Source organism: Staurois parvus, unplaced genomic scaffold (genome assembly GCF_062004578.1).
Source record: "Staurois parvus isolate SC_StPar_1 unplaced genomic scaffold, SC_StPar_1.0 ptg000168l, whole genome shotgun sequence".
NCBI classification, from domain to species: Eukaryota; Metazoa; Chordata; class Amphibia; order Anura; family Ranidae; genus Staurois; species Staurois parvus.
The window spans coordinates 2,181,136-2,205,531 of NW_028317964.1; the positions used below are offsets into that span (position 1 = coordinate 2,181,136).

General features: G+C 46.1%; 1 protein-coding gene and 1 long non-coding RNA gene across 3 annotated transcripts in view; one reads left to right on the plus strand and one right to left on the minus strand.

Annotated features, from left to right (window-relative positions):
* Nucleotides 1-4,682, minus strand: part of LOC149462778 (uncharacterized) — a 163,345-nt gene extending 158,663 nt beyond the window's left edge. Inside the window, exon 1 of the long non-coding RNA XR_016312590.1 lies at nt 2,730-4,682. This is a non-coding gene — a long non-coding RNA (uncharacterized LOC149462778). The remainder of the gene's footprint in view (nt 1-2,729) is intronic.
* Nucleotides 4,291-24,396, plus strand: part of LOC149462779 (CREB-regulated transcription coactivator 3-like) — a 191,787-nt gene continuing 171,681 nt past the window's right edge. Inside the window, exon 1 of one of the 2 annotated variants that reach the window (XM_089676403.1) lies at nt 4,291-4,721. In XM_089676403.1, coding sequence (XP_089532529.1) covers nt 4,590-4,721 — 132 coding nt within the window. In that variant the 5' untranslated portion in view covers nt 4,291-4,589. The remainder of the gene's footprint in view (nt 4,722-24,396) is intronic. The other variant, XM_089676404.1, reaches the window with a different exon arrangement.

A 24,396-nucleotide genomic window follows, 5' to 3' on the forward strand; every position in this document is an offset into this window, starting at 1 on the left:
CAAAAAGGTGAGTGGAGTATCACTATCAGTTCTGTTGACAGATGGCACTATGCCTGTGTCAACTGGAACTGATGTGGATGTGGCTGGACTATCTAAGTGTGGGATGATGGGTGTTGTAGTGTCTGTTCCTTTTAACCTATTGGAAGAGTCCTCATTATGCCTTACATGTTCCTTTATTCAGCAAGGCCAAAAAAACCTATACCATAAGGGCTCATGTTTACTGCAGCTGCTGAACTGACGTTCAGGAGCTGTTCTGCGTTTTTTTCAGCAGCCCCTGAACTCTCCCTAATGTTTTCCTATGTGTCCATGTACACATAGTTGTTTACAGTCATATACAGGCAGTTGAGTTTACAGTCGTTTTTTTGAACACACCAAACTTGCGTTCAGGAGTAGATTTTATTGGCGTTTCAAACGCTTGTAAACGCGGTTAACCGCGTTTGCGTTTATAAATATTTTTCAACTGTTCCAAATCCAGATGCTGTCCAGAGCCTTTTTTCATCATCAGAAATGCATGTAAAGCGTTTTCCATGTATTCAAATGGACCCGGTACACCAGCTCAGTCAGTTCCAGGTTTTGCGTGAAGGAGAAATTGGTAGAATGTGCCGCATTATGCTCATGATGGAATCCATAGTGAATACGACCAGAAAAGACCGGTCATCTCAACACCTACTGCTCTCTCTGCTTCTCTCAAAATGTCTGAAATAGTTAATTATTTACTATTTTTCAGTGCATTCCGGGCATTTGGGCAGGTCTCCTGAGGTTATCTTTTAAAAACGCTTCTAAATTCAAACGCACATAAACGCGGTATGCAAACACGGCTAAACTGACGTTTCTTAACCTACGTTTTCCAGCAGTCAGTTTCCATCGTTCAGAAGAGTTTTCCAAACGCCTCATGTACATGGAGCCTTAAAAGGGAAAAACTATCCTATTAAAGAGTTTTACAGCTGTTCCACAGAATACGTCATTTACTGTTTGACCTGCCCATTCGGATTATTTTATGTAGGAAGAACAATCAGAACCTTACGAAAGTGCTTCGGTGAACACAGACATCTCATAGAAGCTGGATCAGACAAACATAGTGTCCCTAGACATTTTCTAGAACACCATCAAAAATCCACCACAGGGCTCTCAGTATGGGTTGTAGAACATATCCCAAAATTATCCTCCATGGCAGAGCATTTCAAGCGTCTCTGCCAGCGTGAAACATACTGGATTTATACGCTGGGCACCCTAGTCCCTGGAGGTCTTAATGAAGAAATTGAAATATACACACAGTACTTTAACCCCTGTACTTTATTGATAAACAATATACTGTATATCTTCTTGTCCTTACCCCTCCCCATCTTTTGTTTTCACTCATGACACTACGCAGATACAGAAACACACGCAGTTACATACCAATACAGTGATAGGACCTTGTGCCATTTTTAGCTACCTTTCAGCTAAACATAAATCTCCCATATACATGTCTCTGCGTAATCCGTTATTTCTTTCTTTTTTTTATATAGTTCCCCATCATTGGTGTCAGTGGGAGGAATAGTGCCCCATCATTGGTGTAAGTGGGAGGAATAATGCCCCATCATTGGTGTCAGTGGGAGGAATAGTGTTCCATCATTGGTGTCAATGGAAGGAATAGTGCCCCATCATTGGTATCAGTGGGAGGAATAGTGCCCCATCATTAATATCAGTGGGAGGAATAGTGTCCCATCATTGGTGTCAGTGGGAGGAATAGTGCCCCATTATTGGTATCAGTGGGAGGAATAGTGTCCCATCATTGGTGCCAGTGGGAGGAATAGTGTCCCATCATTAGTGTCAGTGGGAGGAATAGTGCTCCATCATTGGTGCCAGTGGAAGAAATAGTGCCCCATCATTGGTGTCAGTGGGAGGAATAATGCCCCATCATTGGTGCCAGTGGGAGGAATAGTGTTCCATCATTGGTGTCAGTGGGAGGAATGGTGCCCCATCATTGGTGTCAGTGGAAGGAATAGTGCCCCATCATTGGTGTCAATGGAAGGAATGGTGTCCCATCATTGGTATCAGTGGGAGGAATAGTGTCCCATCATTGGTGTCAGTGGGAGGAATAGTGTCCCATCATTAGTGTCAGTGGGAGGAATAGTGCTCCATCATTGGTGCCAGTGGGAGGAATAGTGCCCCATCATTGGTATCAGTGGGAGGAATAGTGTCCCATCATTGGTGTTAGTGGGAGAAATAGTGCCCCATCATTGGTGTCAGTGAGAGGAATAGTGCCCCATCATTGGTGTCAGTGGGAGGAATAGTGCCCCATCATTGGTGTCAATGGAAGGAATGGTGTCCCATCATTGGTATCAGTGGGAGGAATAGTGTCCCATCATTGGTGTCAGTGGGAGAAATAGTGCCCCATCATTGGTGTCAGTGGGAGGAATAGTGCCCCATCATTGGTGTCAGTGGGAGGAATAGTGCCCCATCATTGGTGTCAGTGGGAGGAATAGTGCCCCATCATTGGTGTCAATGGAAGGAATGGTGCCCCATCATTGGTGTCAGTGGAAGGAATATATGATGGGGCACTATTCCTCCCACACTCACACTAATGATTGGGCACTATTACTCCCACTGACACCAATGATGCTTTGCTGACCTCTGCTCCAGCCCGGGCTCCCTCCCTCTCCCGTCCACAGCCAGCATACCTGGCTGCAGCAGCACCATCTGCTCTGCCCAGATCCTGGCCGCATGGGTCCGGCACAGACACTTACCTTACCGATCAGCTGTCTTCTTTCTCCGGCTGCTCTCCTCCTCTTCACCGTCTCCTGCCGGTCCCTCACTCCAATCAGCTTCTTCGATCTTCGTGCTGCCGCTCAGCTTCTCCTCTCTGCCTGTGTGCTTTATCTGAGCTACAGATCTGGCGGCCAATCACCGGAGAGGAGGCAGAACTTAGAGAGGGAGGGATAGGCTGCCCAGTGATCCTGGGGGTGTGGCCAGATGAGAGGGGCAGCATGTCATCCCGCCCACATCACAATCCAAGATCCAGGGAAATTAGGACACCGGACCGGACAACCTCTCTACCCTTCCTCCAGCAGTTCCTCGTGGACCAGATCGAAGTGGGACACGGAGTCGGGGCCGCAGACATGGTACAGGAGATGGTTAGAGGCTGCGGATATGGTGTAGGAGATGGTTAGAGGCTGCGGACATGTTATAGGAGATGGTTAGAGGCTGCGGACATGTTACAGGAGATGGTTAGAGGCTGCAGACATGGTACAGGACAGGGATAATGGCTGTGGACATGGTACAGGAGATGGTTAGAGGCCGCGGACATGGTATAGGAGATGGTTAGAGGCCGCGGACATGGTACGGGAGATGGTTAGAGGATGCGGACATGGTACGGGAGATGGTTAGAGGCTGCGGACATGGTAGAGGAGAGGGTTAGAGGCTGTGGACATGGTAGAGGAGATGATTAGAGGCCTCAGACATGGTATAGGAGAGGGGTAGAGGCCGTGGACATGGTATAGGAGAGGGTTAGAGGCCGTGGACATGGTAGAGGAGAGGGTTAGAGGTTGCGGACATGGTACGGGAGATGGTTAGAGGCTGCGGACATGGTAGAGGAGAGGGTTAGAGGCTGTGGACATGGTAGAGGAGATGATTAGAGGCCTCAGACATGGTATAGGAGAGGGGTAGAGGCCGTGGACATGGTATAGAAGAGGGTTAGAGGCCGTGGACATGGTAGAGGAGAGGGTTAGAGGTTGCGGACATGGTATAGGAGATGGTTAGAAGCTGTGGACATGGTACAGGAGATGATTAGAGGCTGTGGACATGGTACAGGAGATTATTAGAGGCTGCGGACATGGTATAGGAGATGGTTAGAGGCTGTGGACATGGTACAGGAGATTATTAGAGGCTGTGGACATGGTATAGGAGATGGTTAGAGGCTGTGGACATGGTACAGGAGATTATTAGAGGCCGCGGACATGGTATAGGAGATGGTTAGAGGCTGCAGAGAGGAACCTGTTAACACCTCACTATTGCCTGTGATTGGCTGTGCCAAGTGATAATAAACTCTCACTGTAACTAAATCGTTAGCCTGTAGTTCTCCTTGCAGGCGGCAGGCACAGTGTGTACAGCTCCACTGACAGCCATCGGATGGGATGTTCAGCGTTCTGAATTTTCCTCTTTTTGCTTCTTCTCTATCAGGAACGTGGGCGGTGCAGCGCGAAGATTTCTGATAGGTTCCGGCGGACAGATGGGCGGACAGCAGGCGGGGACCGAATGGGCGGGTGAGAGGGCGGTGCAGTGGGAGGGGCGTCGGCCGTCAGTTGGCAGGCAGTGTTGCCAGGAAGCGGCGCTCAGTCGGCGGACGTCGTGTAGTTTGCGGGGAAGTTTGTTGACATCGGGCCCGGAAGGAGAGGAAGGAGGAGGGGGAGGTCTGATCAGCCCCTCCCGGATGGCCTCTCATCATCGTCCTCGCTCCGGCCCGGGCCTGTCCTCCTCGTCTCCGGAAGGGGGCACCATGACAGGCTGAGCCCGGAGACCCCGGGCCCCCCTCAGGGACTGACCGATACCTAGAGCCCGCCGCCCGGACTGTGACTTCTCTGCCCTCTCAGACTCAGAGGAGCTCCGACATGGCGGCCTCCCAGGCCTCGTCCTCCTCCAACCCGAGGAAGTTCAGTGAGAAGATCGCCCTCCACAACCAGAAACAGGCCGAGGAGACCCGGGCCTTCGACGAGCTGATGACCGACCTGACCGTCTCCAGGGTGAGGAGAGGGGGAGGGGCTGTCAGTGTGCGGAGGGGGCCCTGCTGTCAGTGTGTAGGGGCCCCTTTGCTGCCTGGGGGCCGTGCTGTCAGTGCGTAGGGGCCCCTATGGTGCTTGGTGGCCCTGCTGTCAGTGCGTAGGGGCTCCTATGCTGCCTGTGAGCACTGCTGTCAGTATGTAGGGGCCCCTATGGTGCTTGGGGGGCCCTGCTGTCAGTGCGTAGGGGCTCCTATGCTGCCTGTGAGCACTGCTGTCAGTATGTAGGGGCCCTTATGCTGCCTGGAGGCCCTACTGTCAGTGTGTAGGGGCCCCTATGCTGCCTGTGAGCCCTCCTGTCGGTGTGTAGGGGCCCCTATGCTGCCTGTGAGCCCTCCTGTCAGTGTGTAGGGGCCCCTATGCTGCCTGTGAGCCCTCCTGTCAGTATGTAGTGGCCCCTATGGTGCTTGGGGGCCCTGCTGTCAGTGTGTAGGGGCCCTTATGCTGCCTGGAGGCCCTACTGTCATTGTGTAGGGGCCCCATGCTGCCTGTGAGCCCTCCTGTCAGTGTGTAGGGGCCCCTATGCTGCCTGGAGGCCTTGCTGTCGGTGTGTAGGGGCCCCTATGCTGCCTGGAGGCCTTGCTGTCGGTGTGTAGGGGCCCCTATGCTGCCTGGAGGCCTTGCTGTCGGTGTGTAGGGGCCCCTATGCTGCCTGGAGGCCTTGCTGTCGGTGTGTAGGGGCCCCTAAGCTGCCTGGAGGCCCTGCTGTTGGTGTATAGGGGCCCCTATGCTGCCTGGGGTCCCTTCTGTCGGTGTGTAGGGGCCCCTATGCTGCATAAGGGGCCCTTCTGTCGGTGCGTAGGGACCCCCTGTACTGCCTTGGGGCCCTTCTGTCGGTGCGTAGGGACCCCCTGTACTGCCTTGGGGCCCTTCTGTCGGTGCGTAGGGACCCCCTGTACTGCCTTGGGGCCCTTCTGTCGGTGCGTAGGGACCCCCTGTACTGCCTTGGGGCCCTTCTGTCGGTGCGTAGGGACCCCCTGTACTGCCTTGGGGCCCTTCTGTCGGTGCGTAGGGACCCCCTGTACTGCCTTGGGGCCCTTCTGTCGGTGCGTAGGGACCCCCTGTACTGCCTTGGGGCCCTTCTGTCGGTGCGTAGGGACCCCCTGTACTGCCTTGGGGCCCTTCTGTCGGTGCGTAGGGACCCCCTGTACTGCCTTGGGGCTCCTCTGTCGGTGCGTAGGGCCCTCAGAATTTCCCCTACCCAGAAATGGAGGTCACACACAGCCAGATATGGATTTGTTGCAGAATGCAATACATTATGCAATCTGATTGTTCAATCTCCTCCACAGCTGTCATATGAGGTTGGTGTGATTGGATGGTGTAGGTTGGTCTTCCTATCACAGGGATTTGGACATTGTAGATGGGATTGTACAATCAGATTTCAGGGTGTATTGCTGGCTGTACACAGCGCAGAGTCTGCATCTCTATGGAATGAAATCCTCTGTGGAGGATTTTCAGAGAACAGTGGAGCAGCAGATTCCAGGTTTTCTGGTGCTGATCCTTCTGCCTCCTGAATCCCTTTTTGTTTTGTTTTTTTTTGTGTCTTTTTTGCTTTGTGTGTGTTTGTTTTTGTGTTTTTTTTTTTTTTTTTCTTGCTCAAGTGCGGTTTTGTACTGGCACGGTGCAGTCTCATCGACTTAGTGCACATGGGACGTTTTAATAACGCTGGTAACGTTAGCTGTGTAAAGTCACAGTAAAAATGAGTTTTTCAGTGTTTTTGTATTAGCGTTTAGCGATATTTTTTTTTTTTTGTCAAAGTCTCAAAAATGCTGGTTTGCCGCGATTTACAGTAATTTACAGCATTTGTCAGCATTAGAGCATTTTTACAGCTAATAAAACTCCTGTAGAAACCCACTAGTTCCAAAAAACATCCTAGCCATAAAGCGTTGATTGCAGTCTATGTGTGTATGGACACACAGGATAACATGCTGGGGGGTTTACTGACTGTAGGAAAATGTCAAAAGCCAAAAACAGCCGCTGTAAAAACGTCCAGTGGGCAAGTCTGATTGGTGCCTGTGAGCCTGCTGGTAAATCTGCTGTAGGTGCCAAACAAAGCATCACCATCATGGCTCATGTACAGCCCCCGCCGACTGTCTTGGTAAGCTGGCCGTAGAGGGATCGAAGTCCAGCAGGGAACAGACAAATTTGGGTCCATGGATGGGCCATGAAGGACTAATGTATAGGCTGCCTTAGGTCCCATTCCACACCATGATTCTTGGCTTCGTGGCTGCAGCAGACTTGGTTTGTCCATTTGTCAGGCAGCACCGCCTGTCATACTCCTTGCTGCAGGTCATCGGCTCCACATTACAACCACAAGGTAAATGCTGGGCTCATGGCTGCAGTGAGCATGGAAGCCACTCCTCCACCACGCTCTGAAAAATGATTCCCCACAGGTCACTGTTCAGTGGATGGTAGGGAGTGCCGCCTGTTTAAAAGGGGCCTCAGGCTCATATGAGTCCTTATTTTTTTTTTTTTTTGTACAACTAGCAGGTTGAACAAAAAAACTGATGTGGATGGAAGGTTCCTCATGCTGAGTCAGGCCCTTTTCATACGGGTAGACTCTGCTAAGCGGATCAGCAGGGAATCTGTCCAGTGATCCCCGCTGAGCAGGTGGATGGGGTCCGTTCCCGTCATGCAGACACGGACACAGCCTGCTGTTCTCTGTGGCGGTCGGACATAAACAGACTGGGCTGTCCGTTTACATACCACTGTCATCCGATCTGCTAGTCGAATGGAGAACATATTCCCGATCCGCCTGTTGTTGGCGCATTGGATCGGATGTAGGCAGGTGTCAGCGGACGCATGTCTGTTTACATTCGCCTCCCCATAGAGGGCAATGGATGATCCCATCAGATCCACCTGAAAAATGGACAAGTGGACTTGATTGGTCTGCCCGTGTGAACGGGACCTGATTGTATTCTGACAGTGATTTCCCTGCTTTCAGAATACACTGATCAGCATTGCGGACTATAACTGGCGCTGGTAAAGCAGGGAACATCCAATTGCCTCTCGGGGGATCAGGAAGGAATTGTTTTCCCTGCAGGAGCAAATTGGATCATGCTTTGCTGGGGTTTTTTTTTTTGCCTTCTTCTGGATCAACTGTGGGTGTAGGATTATTACTTTTTTTTTTTCTATGGTTGAACTGGATGGACTTTTGTCTTTTTTCAGCCAGATTAACTATGTAACTAGGCTGGGTGGTTGTACAGAAGTCGCTCAGTAGATCGACATCTACACAACGTCCCTGCCTATACAGGGATCAAAATTCATCCAGTCCCTGCTGGACTGGGAGAATTTCACTCTGTATGGTCAGCTTTAGGCTTTCCATGGTGGTTGGGGGGGGGGGGGTATTTGCCACAAATCCCCCGTTTTTAACACCTGTATTTAGGTTTGTCCTTGTATTCTATAGATTTACTAACTCTAATGGTGGCCATATACACTTCAATAGTAAATGTACAATTTCTTCTCCAATCGATCTCTTCTAATAGGAATAGTCAGTCTAATGTCCACAACCCATTCAGGTGATTATGCCACACACCAGGAAGTGGATTTCACTCAGTGTTACTAAACCCACAACAGTAAAATCAGTCTGTATATGCAGTAAAGCATGCTGGTTATACTCACTGTGGAACCTAAGGGGTTAACCCTCTGCATTGTGTAAAAATGCTGTTTGATCCTGACTTCTCTGATCCTCCCCTTCTTCCAGTGTCCCTCCTCTTATCTCCTGTTAAGACATATCCTGTGGAGTCACTCTGCACATGCCCAGTTTGGTGTGAATTGCTAGAGGGTTTTTTTTTTAATTTTTTTTTGGGAGAGTGCGTGTGATCGCACAGGGCCAATCAGCACTGTTCAGACTGAGTCCAGGGGTTCTGCATCCTCCCAGAGCAAAAAGAAAACTCCTACAAGCTTTACCAGTGCTCTGCTGAACACTGATAGAAGTCACAAGACTGCTCTAACTGCTGATGAGAAAAATGATTTAGTAGTTTATATTTACTAAAATAATTCCATTTCCATGTTGTGTGTACTGTGGGAGACCAGATATAGTGAATGCGGGGTCCGGGGAGACCGGATCTAGTGAATGCGGGGTCCGGGGAGACCGGATCTAGTGAATGCGGGGTCCGGGGAGACCGGATCTAGTGAATGCGGGGTCCGGGGGGACCGGATCTAGTGAGTGCGGGGTCCGGGGGGACCGGATCTAGTGAATGCGGGGTCCGGGGGGACCGGATCTAGTGAATGCGGGGTCCGGGGGGACCGGATCTAGTGAGTGCGGGGTCCGGGGGGACCGGACAGAGTGAGTGCGGGGTCCGGGGGGACCGGACAGAGTGAATGGGGGGGACTGGATAGAGTGAATGCGGGGTCCGGGGGGGACCGGATAGAGTGAATGCGGGGTCCGGGGTTTAGTAACACTTTTTAATATCCGATTGTAGCTCCCATCTGTTTCCACCATGTAATCCTAATCTGATCAATTGATCTATGATCATATTCATGAACAAAGTATCTTAGTGTTGCCGATCGATCACGTTCACTCTAAATTGGGTCGATCAGTCAGAAAGTTATGGCTATTCGATTGTTTGTTTGCCAATTCAGTCATTTTAATAAAATCAAAGCATGTGCAGCCATTGTAAGATCTCATTCTCAACCAATATAAATCAGACCGGCTCAATCGTTGATGGTAGATCGGAATCAGATTGCATAGTCAACCTAAGGGTCATCATACACATTACAATCTGACCATACAATCTCTCTGCAGTCACTAGAAAATGTACCTATCTAATTGGATCTACCAAAACCATGTAATATGAGAACTTTCCTAACCCTAGGTTCTCACCCCTGCATTTTGCAGAAAAGTAGTACAGTCCATTTAACATGATTTCCTACGGGACAAGTTCACATCTCTGTGTTTTCACCCGGTGCATTTTTTGGAAAGGGTCAGGGACTTTTTTAAATGCAAAAAGTTGCGTTTTTGGTTCTATAGACTGCAATAGAAATGCGGCAGAAAAGCATGTAGTGCGTTTTTGATGCGTTTTGCGTTTGAAATCTGCCTAGCAACAAGAAAAATGCAAAACTCATCGAAAGTGTGTCAAAAATGTATGTGCAAAGATGCAAAACGCACTGCAGAAACAAATCAAAAACAAACTGCATAGGTGTGAACCTAGCCTCATTATCCAATCAATTCTATCCAACTAGGCAGGTCCTTTTAAGTCGAATTGTATATTGTGTGGTCAGCCTAAAGCTCACCACACGTTACAATCTGATTGTACAATGTCCTTTAGATCTACTGTATGTATTGCTAGGACCTGCCTGGTTGGATACAAATTATTTGGATAGATTATGTAGGTTCTTGTATTACATGGTTTTGGTAGATATAAAGTTGATTGTATTGTCTGCTTGTAATGTGTATGTTGAGTCCTGAGCTGGTCATGTACTCTACATAGTGTACAGTCACTTTTATTTATTTATTTTTTCAGTTTTGGATAGGATAGTAGAGAGGGATTAGACCCCCTGTCAGTTTTTATCGCTGTCTGTGCCCACATTAAGGGGATTCTGCCTCTCTATTTTTTTTGTTGTCCCCAGAATAGTAATAGAGGGGAAATCTTCCAATGGGGACGCCTTAATTTGCAGGCATTTCCTCTCACTTCCTGTTTAGCTGTTGGACAGGAAGTGAAGGGAAATCTTTGAAATGGGACACAGATGGCAAAAAAAAAATAAAAAAAATAAAAAATAAATCTGACAGGGGTTATAACCCTCCCTAGCTCTATCTAAATGAAAACCAAAAAACAGTTTTGCCTATAGTTCTACTTTGAGTGGTGTGACAGCCTACATGATGGATGACATGTGTTTGTTTCCTACATATATTTAAAAAAATGGGAGACGGCACTGCGGTGCTCGCTGTCACCAGATCCCCTCCCTCCGGGCCATATTCTGTCTGCTCAGGTGTCTAGATGTGACATTCGGGAATTCATCTCTCATAGCAATCAGGCATTAGTAACATGGGCAACCTGGGGCTGCCAGCTGTTGGGGTTGGAAGCCTCGACCTGGGGCGGTTTGCTGGGAGCAGTTCTGCCGGAGAACCTTTTCTGGGTGTAAATTAGATTGAAAGTCAAAACTTTTCTCCTTCTAGTTTTGAATATAGGAGGGAATAGCAAAAATCCTGTTTTTTTTTTTTTTGTTTTTTTTTTTACTCTGTGTGTATCCAAATGGGGGGCTTTTTCTTCACTTCTTGTCTGAAGATACAACAGGAGGTGAGAGATCTCCCCAATGGAAGGACAGTTTAGATAGGGCCTGATATTACGAGCTGATTCACTCCAGAAGTGACTGCATTGGACGGCTGTTCTAGTGCAGCCCCACTGCCTGGCAGAACACCACATTGCTGTGGTATAGGCTGGGGAATCAAATGAAGTGTGTGCACTGTTTTCTTTCAATGCAACTTTATTGACTGACTCATTGTGCTGCGGTCAGTAGAATTTAAAGCGGAGCTCCACCCAAAAGGGGAAGTTCCGTTTTTAAAGACTGGTCCCCCACTCCCTATTAAGGATTTGCACCTTTGGGGAGCAGGTATCCGAAATTGACAGGTACCCGCTCCCACTTCCGCTATAATCGCCTAGGCCAGTGGCGGGCAACCTTTTTTTTCAACTGAGTCAAATCTCGCCAAAACCACGATTGAAATTTATTTTGAGAGCCACATTTTTAAAATTGAAAATACATAGGATGGTACACTGTTTTTAGTTTCAATAAGTTTTTATAGTAATTCATCCCCCCTATAGTAATTCATCCCCCCTATAGTAATTCATCCCCCCTATAGTAATTCATCCCCCCTATAGTAGTAGTAAGTAAGTAGCAAGTAGTAAGCCAAGTCCCCCCTGTGTCAATTCACTTACCTTTGCTCCGCGCGTTCCTCTCGCCGTGTTCCCGCGCCGTTCCGGTCTTCAGGGCGGACTGTGAGAGGAGCCTAGCTCCTCTCACGTTCGTCACGCTGCCCCGCCTACACACATCCTGACAGCCAATCACTGGCTATCAGGATGTGAGTGGCAGCGAGACTGGTCAATCATTGCATTTGAGCGCGCTGCCCTGGCTGTTTTTTTTTTTTTGGATAACGCTGCAGAGTCCCTGCCGCCCGAGAGGAGGGAGGGGAGCGGGCGCCCGGCACACAAGAGCCGCATTAAAGCGTGTAAAGAGCCGCATGTGGCTCGCGAGCCGCGGCTTGCCGACCACTGGCCTAGGCGATCGAAAGCGGAAGTTGTTCACTTTTTTCATTTTTGTGTGAAAAGGTGAACTTACCTTTCTAAGAATGTAACCCCTGGATAGGCATTATACTTCAACAGAGTATTACTTCCACCATCCCTCTCCCAGACATCATCATATACAGTGCAGGATCAGTGATCACCCCTAGTCCTGCATAGTGTCATAGGAGTGCTTCCCATATTTTGGCATTGCTGGCTGTCATAGGACCATGACATAAGTAAGGGATTTTCTTCACTGGTAACAAAGGCAGATTTTGTGTTTTTGTTTTGTTTTGTTTTTTTTACATGCCTGAAATAGCCAAAAAACATACAACAACAGTGCAGTTGAGGGGTGCAGCTCCCACAAAAGCATCAGCGCTTCAAAATAAAATTGTAGTGTTTAAAAGCTGCAATGTAGAGCAATCTTCTATCTGCCCAACCCAGGAGTGGGCACACGTGTTCAAAGACCACTCACAAACACTTAACCCCTTTCTTAGCCCCAGTGTCACTCTAAACCAGTGGTTCTCAACCTGTGGGTCGCAACCCCTTTGGGGGTCGAACGACCCTTTCACAGGGGTCCCCTAAGACCATCAGAAAACACATATTTCCGATGTGTAAAGAGCAGCTACTGTGTTGAAAGCAGCTGCTGTGTTGAAAGCAGCTACTCTGTTAAAAGCAGCTGCTGTGTTGAAAGCAGCAGTATTGGAGGTAAAACGACACTCATGAATTATAATTACTGGGTAAATAATTTTATGGTTGGGGGTCATTACAACATGAGGAACTGTATTAAAGGGTCACGGCATTAGGAAAGTTGAGAACCACTGCTCTAAACAGTTCGGGATGCCCTGGGGGGTGGAGAGGATTGAAGATCATGTGACATTGTCACAGTGGTCACATGCTCAGAAGCTGGTCCAGTTGGCTACCAATCTTTAACCCAGAGCTGTTTTTGCCAGCTTGGTCTTTGTACTGGAAACGCTCTCTCAGCATATAAAGATTGCCTGCCCAGCGACACGTATATATGCCATGTGGGTGCTTAATACCACCCTTTTGCTGCCACACATGTGTTGGGTGATCATGAAGAGGTTAAAAAAAAAAATTTGAGGTATGTTTTTTTAAATTGTTTATGACGTTGAGTAAATAACACCAGTAGAAGCAAGGCCTAACGCTCGGTTTCAGATGACCCCGCCCCCCACATCCCATCCAACAAAACAAGCATTATACGGCTGTGCTCAGAAGTTCGCATGCCTGGGCAGACATCGTGAAATATTGGCATTGATAATGAAAATTTGACTAATCATGCCAAAAAACTGTCTTTTATTTAAGGATAGTGATCATATGAAGCCATTTATTATCACATAGTTGTTTGGCTCCTTTTCCAATCATAATAAAGGAAATCGCCCAAATAGCCATGATCAAAAGTTTCCATCCCCTGGAATGTTTGGTCTTGGTGCAGACACACACGGGTTAAAATGACAAAGGTTAATTTCACACATCTGTGGCTTTTTAAATTGCAATTAGTGTCTGTGTATAAATAGTTCAGTATGTTAGCTCTCACATGGATGCACTGAGCAGGCTAGATACTGAGCCATGGGGAGCAGAAAAGAAATGTCAAAAGACCGGTGTAACAAGGTAATGGAACTTTCTAAAGATGGAAAAGGATATTTAAAGATGTCCAAAGCCTTGAATATGACAGTCAGTACTGTTCATTCACTTATTAGGAAGTGGAAAATTCGGGGTTCTCTTGATACCAAGCAATGTACAGGTAGACTAAGAAAGATTGCAGCCACAACTGACAGAAGAATTGTTTGGGATACAAAGAAAAACCCCACAGGTGACCTCAGGACAAATACAGGCTGCTATGAAAAAAGACAGTGTAGTTGTTCAGAAGGAGCACAATATGGCAGTACTTGCAAAAAAATGATCTGCATAGTCAAGTTGCCAGAAAGAAGCCTTTACTGTGCCAATGCCACAAAAAAGACCAGTTACAATATGCCTGACAACACCTTGACATGCCTCACTGGGCTTTTTTGTGTAATCCATTTGTTGCTGCACCCCCCGCCAGCATAATCTTCCAGTGCGGTGAGGGTTAATACAGCTAATGGGATGTCGGAGGCTCTCATCAAGAGAGATTGACTATGTGCGCCATTTTCTGCCTGATCCACCAATGATAGAAGCCATACTACAGCTTCAATGAGTGACAGAGGATCTGAAAATGGAGGGGAGGGGCAGATCCATCAATCATCCACCTGTCCCTCATTCAGAGATCCAGTGAAGCTGTATTGTGGCTTTCATGATCTGCGGATCAGGCAGAAAAGGGTGGGAATAGTCTTCATGAGCGTTCCTGGCAGCCCCTAACTGTATTAAACCTCACTACACCAGAAGATTATGATGATGGGGGGGGGGGTGCAGGTGCTAGTGGATTACTACTGAAAGGATAGGAATCAGCACAAGGTTCACATCATTCTAGCACAAGGTTCACATCATTCTAACTATAACATCTGTCCCTTGTGCTGAGGATTTCTATTTGTATTTTGGCTTTAAACAACTGAGGGTTTAATATCACTTTAATGTGATAGAGCTTTTACAGAGGATGTTAAAGCTGAACTCGGGAAACAGATATGCATCTACTTTGTGTGCACCAGATGTTTTGCAAACCTATCTGATAGAAATACACAAAGTTTGTCAAAATTCAAGTAGGAATACATGGCTCTCGTATTTAGACAATATTTACTTATCCTAGAGTTCAGCTGTAAGTTATTCACATCAGTGACACTTGTCAGAGAGCTTACAGTCTAATATCCCTTCTAGTTATAAACTCTCCCACATTGTTTAGGGCCGAAAGCCTTTAAATGTTTGTAGGCAGAGGGAGTAAACCGCATTCAGGGGAGCACACACATCCCATGTACAGAGGGTTCAGTTAGATCTAAGACAGGACAATATTGCAAGACAGGAATGTGTTTTGTTTTTTTTTTTTTTGCAACTGTATTTTAAGTAGTTTTTATGTTCTAATAAAGCTGGGTGTCCTGTCTAGTGTGATACTTGTTGTGTTCAGTAGATGGAATCTAAAACATGTTTGGCACATGCTGGGTGTCTTGTCTAGTGTGATCATTGTTTTGGTCAGTGGATGAAATCTAGAACATGTCTGGTACATGCTGGGTGTCTTGTTCTAGATTCCATCCACTGACCAAAACAATGATCACACTAGACAAGACATCTAGCATGTACCAGACATGTTCTTGATTCCATCTACTGAGCGCAATGATCACACTAAAGACACCCAACATGTACCAGACACGTTCTAGATATCATCCACTGACCAAAACAATGATCACACTAGACATGTCTGGTACATGCTGGGTGTCTTGTGTAGTGTGATCATTGTGCTCAGTAGATGGAATCAAGAACATGTCTGGTACATGCTAGATGTTTTGTCTACTGTGATCATTGTCTTGGTCAGTGGATGGAATCTAGAACATGTCTGGTACATGTTGGGTGTCTTGTCTAGTGTGATCATTGTTTTGGTCAGTGGATTGAATCTAGAATGTGTCTGGTACATGCTGGGTGTCTTGTCTAGTGTGATCATTGTTTTGGTCAGTGGATGGAATCTAGAACGTGTCTGGTACATGCTGGGTGTCTTGTTTTAGATTCCATCCACTGACCAAAACAATGATCACACTAGACATGTCTGGTACATGCTGGGTGTTTTGTTTAGTGTGATCATTGCGCTCAGTAGATGGAATCAAGAACATGTCTGGTACATGCTAGATGTCTTTTCTAGTGGGATCACTGTCTTGGTCAGCAGATGGAATCTAGAACATGTCTGGTACATGCTGGGTGTCTTGTCTAGTGTGATCATTGCTTTGGTCAGTGGATATGTTCTAGATTCTGTCTGGTACATGCTGGGTGTCTTGTTTAGTGTGATCAATGTCTTAGTCAGTGGATGGAATCTAGAACATGTCTGGTACATGCTGGGTGTCTTGTTTAGTGTGATCAATGTCTTAGTCAGTGGATGGAATCTAGAACATGTCTGGTACATGCTGGGTGTCTTGTTTAGTGTGATCATTGTTGTGCTCAGTAGATGGAAACAAGAACATGTCTGGTACATGCTGCATGTCCTCCTGAGGTTGCAGAGGAAGTAGTTTTGCATGGAATGCTTCATACACCTGCTGAGCAGTTCTTGGAAATACCTTGGACTTCTTGCCAGCTCCGGCTTGGCTCCTTGTACTGTATAAAGCTGAAAGTCCATTGTTGTCTCTATGGAAGGGCTGCACTTGTGTTCTGGTTTATATTCAGCTAAAGAGCATTACTGACGCAGTTCCACCGTCCAAAGTTTCTTTTGTTCATGTGTTTATGGATGTGCTGTGTGTCACTTGCAAGGTCTCAGATTTCTTGTAGTAAATATGAGCACGGGTTATCAATACCTTGGTTCATTAATGTGTGTGGATTCTTGTTGGATAAAGTACAGTTCTGTGATAAATTGTGTATTCTGAGGGTTGGTGGCTGAGCTGTGAAGGTTTTATGTGACTTCGGAGTGTGAATTTAAATAACTCCTTCTAGAGCAGAGTCTCCTATATTTTCTGTGCATGGTCACATTGTATTTTTTATAAGTATTTGTAGGCAGAAAAAAAATCTAGGTTTTGGCTCGGTTCGCATTATGCGGGCTGGTTGCGGGTGTGGGAATTTCATCTGCTCCCACCCATGCAACCACAACCGCCGGCAGCGAATTTGTGATGTCCTTTCTAGATGAATGGCACCCCGCACAATTGCAGATGTGGAAATGACAGGGAAACCGCATGATCAAAAAGACCAAGTGGTTTCCCTATGGCCACGTTTTCAAAAAGGTGCATGAACCTTTTTTTGTGCAGAAAGGTGCGCACAGCAGGCCATTCAAATGAATGGGCAGCCGTTCCCAAGAAGATGCCGGCCACACAGACCGCAATAGTGTGAACCGAGCCTTAAAGTGGTAGTTAAATCACATTTCTATTTTTACCTAAAGGTAAGCTTATAATATAGTTTATCTGTATATAAAGAGACAAAAAGAGGGGGCGCACGGCCTAGTGTATTTTGTTTAAAAATTAAGATTTATTTATAAAAAGTAAAATATTCAATAGAAATAAAATTAAATAGCATGTCACAAGGGATGAAGCAGACCACCTTCAGGGGTTTTGGACCACATTGCATCCCTTGTGACATGCTTTCCATTTGATTTTATTTCTTTTGTGAGTATTTTACTTTTTATAAATCTCATTTTTAAAAGTAATGCACTAGGCCCATGCGCCCTCTTTTTGTCTCTTTATATACAGTTCTCTGTGGATTTCCCTGGTCCGTTGAGGGCAACAAGGCTTGCATTCCTTCCATACACATGTGGGGATATTGACATTGTGGAGTCCACTGTCCAGCACAGGAGCTCAGGCATTCGGTTGCTCTTTTCCTATAGCTTATCTGTAGGTAAAATGAATATCTCCTAAACATTCACCGTTTAGGTGATATTCTACAGAGTAGGAGCCGGTGACATCACCAGTGCATGCGCTCTGAAGGAATGGCATACCTACGCTCCCACCGTTTCTTCAAAGTTGTGTTCCATGGCTGAGCGTGAGTGATGTCATCGGCGGCTCAGCCACTCAAGCAGTTGCAGCTCAGGAACCTGGAAAGAAGACCTGGTGAAGATAGAAGCCTTGTCAGTGGTAGAGGGCTTTGTTTTAAGGCAGGTTTCACAAAATGTGCTAGTATACAATGCCTACTAGCACATTGTCATTACCTTGCAGGGGAAAACGTTTTTTTTTTTTTTCGAACAAGTTTATTACCGCTTTAAAAATGAACGAGTGTCCCTTTGCATCACGGTATCCATGGGGTTCCCCCTAAATTCCCAATCTGTGCACTTAGAGGATATGCCACTTAGCTGGAGGCTGGATGTGGCTCACAGGCCATAGTTTGGATGCCCCTGCTCTAGAGCGTGCTTGTCTTTTTAAAGGGGTAGTAAAATCCTTTTTCTTGATTTATACCTACAGGTAAACCTATAATAAGGCTTACCTGTAGGTACAGTAATGATCTCCTACACTTGCACTGTTTAAGAGATTTTACTTTAGTAGCGCCGATGACTTCACTGGCGCATGCACGCTGTGCTGTCAATGGATGGCATGCTGTCCGTTGAGAGAGCTGTGCTGCGGCCATGACTCCTGCATGGACTGACGTTATTGCGCCTTGCCCAATCAAACGGCCAGAGCCCCCGAACCCAGAAGGAAGACCAGGTGAAGATGGAAGACTTGTCAGCAGTGAGAGCGCACTGCTGAATGGCTTAATTTTAAGGAAAGTAATTTATAATGTGCTAGTATGCAATGCAATAGTACGTTATGCTCCTAACTTTTTTTTTTTTTTTGCAGTTTATTGCTGCTTTAATATGGCATTATCTAGGTGTAGTACTGAGATTAGGAGGGGGGATGCAGAATGTGGCATCCACTTCAGTGCTCAGGTATTCTTGTACTCTGGCCATAGACATCAGTGAGGGCTCATTCACATCATGTCCATTGAGATAATGTAAATTAAAAAGCGACTCCACGATTGTATCTATCACCAAATAATAAACATTTTAATCCTTCTCCACATGTAAAAGTGCAAAGTTCTATACTTAAAATGTCCCACATAATAAAGTGCTTTGTGGTGTATCTTCCTCCTATTTGGTTATTTCAGTGATCCACCACATGTGCCACTCCAATGCACTCACCATAGATCCATGACCCTTATTTAAAAGGAAGGTCATACACACTTGTTATCCCAGGGTCCTAATTCAGCTCACTGCTGGTATCTCATCTCTATGGGCCTCTTTCTCCAAGTGACATACAGCTCTCCCTCAGTAAGAATCGGTGTGTGATAGAATACAAATAATCTCATAGTATAGTGTTCATTAAATGGTGAAAATTTACAAAGAATAAAAAGGAATTGCACTCACATTTTCTGGTGCCCAGTACCTCCGTACCAATGCAGTCAGCCTTTGATATCGCCGCTGCACTGCTCTCTGGAGCCAGTGTGCAGACCATTCACCGGAAATGGTGTCAGTACGTATACTAGATATGGCAGACATGTTGACTGTCTATACATGTTTTGCCATCATGGTGTCCTCAGGAAGCTTCAACACATACGCCATATTCAGTATACACCTTTGGTAAGTATCTTCAAGAATGGCAGGCAGTAGAATCTGCTTTGTCTATAGCGGTCTGAGTGGAAATGGGAGCGGGGTACCTGACACACACACCGGAACTTCTTTAGGGTGAGGTCCACTTTAAAGTATAAATGGGCCCTATAACCAGTGAAGTTACTCTATTCTTCATACCCTAAATTTTGGCCTAGGGGAAGATGACATATCTGGACTTCACACATGCACAGATACATTGCAGGGTTCTCCACAAGACCCTGAGGTGTTTGTGCACATGTGCGAGATTGCAGGAGCTTGCCTGTAGGGATATGTGACATAGACATCCCAGGATTCAGTTTGCGAGATGTGGAAATATCACAGGGGGGTCTCTGACAAGCCCATGGGGGGATCCAGCACATGTGTAGACTCACCAGGTCCCATAAATCTTGGTGTGTCTGTTTGTGTATGTATGGTGTTCATGCCATATCTTGATTCAAGATGGCGGCACCAGAGAAGAGCAGTATAGTGAGAACTTTGTTGGCATGCAAGACAACGCCGGACTCCACTGTGTGTGTGTGTACAAGTATAAAGATGTAAAGGCTAAATTCATCTTTATGGAAAAAAAAATTATAAATACACATTTTTACAAGAAAAAAAATTGTTGTTTTTTTCCCACAGAAGCCTGAAAAGTTGTGCACTGGCAACCAGTGGGTCATAGGGGGGATGTCAGGCTCCTGCAGACAAGTCCTTCAGCTTTCTTCCCTTACCTTCCCAGTCCATTGAAGTTACAAGTCCATATACCACAGTGGCAGATGGGACTTGTAGTTTATTCATTGACAAGCTCCTGTGAATGAATGATGTGGCTTTGCATGTGGAGACCTACACAGCTACACCGATTTTTAAATATGGCGGTGGTTATGGGGGAGAGGACCCTCTGCCCATACCTCTGTATGGGCTTTGTTTTAGAAAGCTGCAGTAAGTATCAATGGGCTAAGTGTGCTGATAACCACATTCACATTGAACTGCAAGCCCATCTACCACGGTGGCAGACAGGGCTGGTATTTCTACATTCACAGATCTCTCTGAATGAATGACGTGGCTGTGTGGCAGAACTCCATACAGCTGTGCAGACTTTAAATGTGGCAGCGGCTGCAGGGGAAAGGAACCCCCACTCTGACACAAGTAGAAGGCTCAGAAGGTGGGAAGCAGGTGCCTAAATACAGGTGTAACGTGTTTCTAAAATGAACCTAGCCTTTAAAATGTGATTTTTTTTTTTTCTCAATAGGCAGGATGGAGTGATAACCTCTTCCTTATGCTATCCAAAATTAAAGGATAAGTTCACCTTTAGGAGCATGATACATGTTACACCCATATTTATGCTGTAGCATGTAATATGCTTCTGTGCACCCACCCACGCCACCAGCACTCCCCTCTCTGTGACAGTGAGCGGGGGTTCTTCTCCCTGCACCTACTGTCACAGGTTGAAAGCGGCACAGCAGTGCAGGGTTTCACCCACACGGCTACATCATTCAGTTTCCTGTGAAAGAATGAACTACAAGTACCATCAACCATTGTGGCTGATGGCTTGTAGTTCTCAGTGAACTGCAAGGGTCTGAGGTGGTGAGTGCTCCTGTAGTTCATTGATGCTTCCTGCCATTCAGTAACTGCCTGTCTGTACGGGAGTTACGGGGCAGACTGCTTGCTAAAGCAAGCCATAGAAGATGTGATTTTCTTTCCTGCAACCACACATCCAGGAAAGAAAATCGCTTGATTCTCCCATCAGTGTTGATGGAGGAGTCCCTCCTGCAAAGTTTTTGTGTTCTGCTGGGTGTGGTGGTGCAGGGAAACTTCCGGGCTGGCAAAACACATGGGTTACTGCTAGCAATAATCCCATCTGAAAAACCTCACAGGCTGGTTGTGCTGAAGTTGATTGATGGTTCCACTTCAGTACAACCAACCTGCCCATAGATGGATCAAATATTAGCTGGTCCCTGCTAAATCGACCAAAAATGGATCCATCTATTGCTGTCTTGGGAGTCCGCACGATCCTGGCATTGCATCTGCTGATCACATGAGCAATGCTTTACAGGCTGCAATGTAAAAAAAAAAAAATATTAAATGCACATTTTTTTTTTTTACCTGCAAAAAGATGTGCATTTTTTTTTTTTTTTTTTTTTTTTATACCAAAGGTGAACTTGGTGTTATTTAAAAATTATAAAATTGTTTGGCATTGAATATACTTTAGGCCTCTTGAACTTTGGGGCATCTAACTGCACAGCATGCATCCCAGCATTGTAGTGTGCCCAGGAAGCACAGATATAGCACCCAGTCCCTTGCCTGTCAAAGTCTGGAAGGCTGCGGCTGCACAGGGCTGAACGCTGTACCGAGTGGTATTCATGTTTAGGGCCCCATGCATTCATGCATCCCTGAACCCATAGGGCACTAAACACGAGTACAACTCAGTACAGCGATCAGTCTCTTCCAGCTGCAGTGTGCCATACACTGACAGGCGGCAGTGAGACTGGGCACTATACCTGTGCTTTCTGGGCACACTAAAATGCCAGGAGGAATTAGAGAGGAATTAGAGCAGCTGTCAGGTGTTTATTGCTGTCTGTGTCCCTGTTAAGGAGATTAACCCTCTCTGCCCTGGTTAATGTTATTATTCTAAGTGAAAGTAAAATAAAATCCCAAATTTTTAGTTGACCTCAGAACAGGAATGGAGGGGAAATCTTCCAGTGGGGACATTAGTTCTGGTGACATGCGGGTATTCTGTCACTTTGGAGGGATTTCTTGTCACTTTCTGTTTTGGCTATGGGACAGGAAGTGAATAGAAATTTCTCCTATGGGTACACAGATATAATCCCTGCCAGTTTTTTTTTTTTTGCTAACATTCCTCTCTCTATCCAAAGCGAAAACGGGCAGCACAGTGGCTAACACTTCCGCCTGGCAGTATTAGGGTTGCTGGTTCGAATCCCAACCTTGGCACCACCTACCTGGAGTTTGTATGTTCTCCCTGTGACTGCGTGGGTTTCCTGCCACACTCCAAAGACATGCTGATAGGTTAATTGGGTCCTGTCTAAATTGGCCCCAGTATGTGTATGTATGAATGTGAGTTAGGGACCTTAGATTGTACGCTCCTTGAGGGTTAGGGACTGATGTGAATGTACAATATATATGTAAAGCTCTGCATAAATTGATGGTGCTATATAAGTACCTGAAATAAATACATTTTGCCTTTAATTACTCATTGAAGGAGACCTTTACTGAGAGAGGTGCGGAGGCTGCCATTCCTGAGTATGATGTGTATAATTGTTCCCATTCAGTAACGTGGAAAGCATTAAAACCATTGGATAGGCAGGACAGCCAGGAAGCTGGTATTATGGTCATATTTCTATTAAATGGTGTCCAGATGTATGTCTGATTGTTTTTTGTGATGACAGTGGCTCTATTTCTGTCCTTGTGATCGTCCTTTGGCATAGTGGTTGTCTTTTAATATTATATTGTGGCTTGTTTGCTTTGTTGTGGCCTGTAGTCTCATTAATTCTAGAGATAGTGTGGTGAACCCCAGTGACCGCATTATCAGTAATTAGCCAGGAGAGTTGTCTATAGCCAAGGTAGTCTGAGCCAGGATAATTGGCAAGAAATCACTACGTGACTCTTGTAGAAACATTGGGCTTGTGTATTGTTGTTGTTTTTTGTTATTATTATTAATATTGTTCTAATACAGGATTTATGTAGTGCCAACAGTTTGCACAGTGCTTTACAATCTAAAGGGGGGGTGGGCAGTAAAATTACAATACAGTTAAATACAGAATTATTATTATAATACAGGATTTATATAGTGCCAACAGTTTGCTCAGCGCTTTACAATATAACGGGAGACAATACAGCAACAATACAGTTCAATACAAGAGGGATTTGAGGGCCCTGCTCCTTGGAGCTTACAATCTAGGAGGGAGGGGCTAGTGGTACAAACGTTAGTAACTGTGGGGGATGGACTGGTTGGAAGAGTAGAAGATTCCATTGTTAGCTGAGGGCTGGATAGGCTTCCCTGAAGAGAGGTTTTCAGAGATTGCCTAAAAGTGAGCAGAGTAGGCGATAGTCTGATAAATTGGAGTAGAGAGTTCCAGAGGATGGGGGAAGCTCTGGAAAAGTCCTGGAAATGAGCATGGGAGGAGGAGACAAGGGAGCTAGAGAGCAGGAGGTCTTACGAGGAGCGGAGAGTACAGTTTGGGTGATACTTGGAGACCAGGTTGGTGATGTAATTTGGGGCAGAGTTATAAATGGCTTTATACGTCAGTGTTAGCGTTTTGAATTTTATCCATTGGGCAATTGGAAGCCAGTGGAGGGATTGGCAGAGAGTGGTGGCAGATACAGAACGGTTAATTAGATGATTCTGGCAGCAGCATTCATGATAGACTGAAGAGGGGATAGCCTGCGATGAGGTAGGCCAATGAGGAGGGAGTTACAATAGTCAAGGTGAGATATAACAAGGGAGTGAATAAGTTTCTTAGTGGTTTCCGAGGTTAGGAACGGGCGTATCTTGGAGATGTTGCGGAGGTGAAGTCTACAAGATTTGGACAGCGATTGGATTTGGGGGTGAAAGAACAGATGGGAGTCAAGGATTACACCTAGTAACCTGGCATGAGGGGAGGAACTGATGGTTGTGTTATTGATCTTGATGGAGAAGTCAGGGGAGGGGGCACGGGCTGGGGGGAATACTAAGAGCTCAGTTTTGGAAAGATTGAGTTTGAGGAAGTGGAGTGACATCCATGCCGATCTGTCGGAGCTTACAATCTAAAGTACTGTGGTTGTGCATGTTGGTGACAAATCTGTGACGACTAATCAGAACCAACGTGGAATCATTACTTTGACCTGGTAGGACAGTAATGTCTGTACACTGCCAAATGATCTTAATTAATTACATTTAAGTTAGGGTTATTAAAACATTTTAAATTCAAAGTGCGTTCCCGTAGTAAAGAATATTTACGTTCTTAGGCCTCATGCACACAGGACGTTTAAAAAAAACCTGTCGTTCTGGCAGCAGCGTTTTTGCAGAAAAAAAGTCTGACGCTAGTAGAAGTATCTGACGCTATGAGAAGCGGTTAAGTGCGTTTACAAGCATCAAGCACTTGAGCATTTAATTCATTTAATTGGCCAGAATGATAATTTATTCTAGCCATTGAAATGAATAAACGCTCAAGCGCTAAACGCGTTTAGATGCGTTTTAGACGCGGCAAGCGTTTTTTCTGCCAAAACACTGCTGCTCCTGAGCGCACTGGCCCTGGGTTCT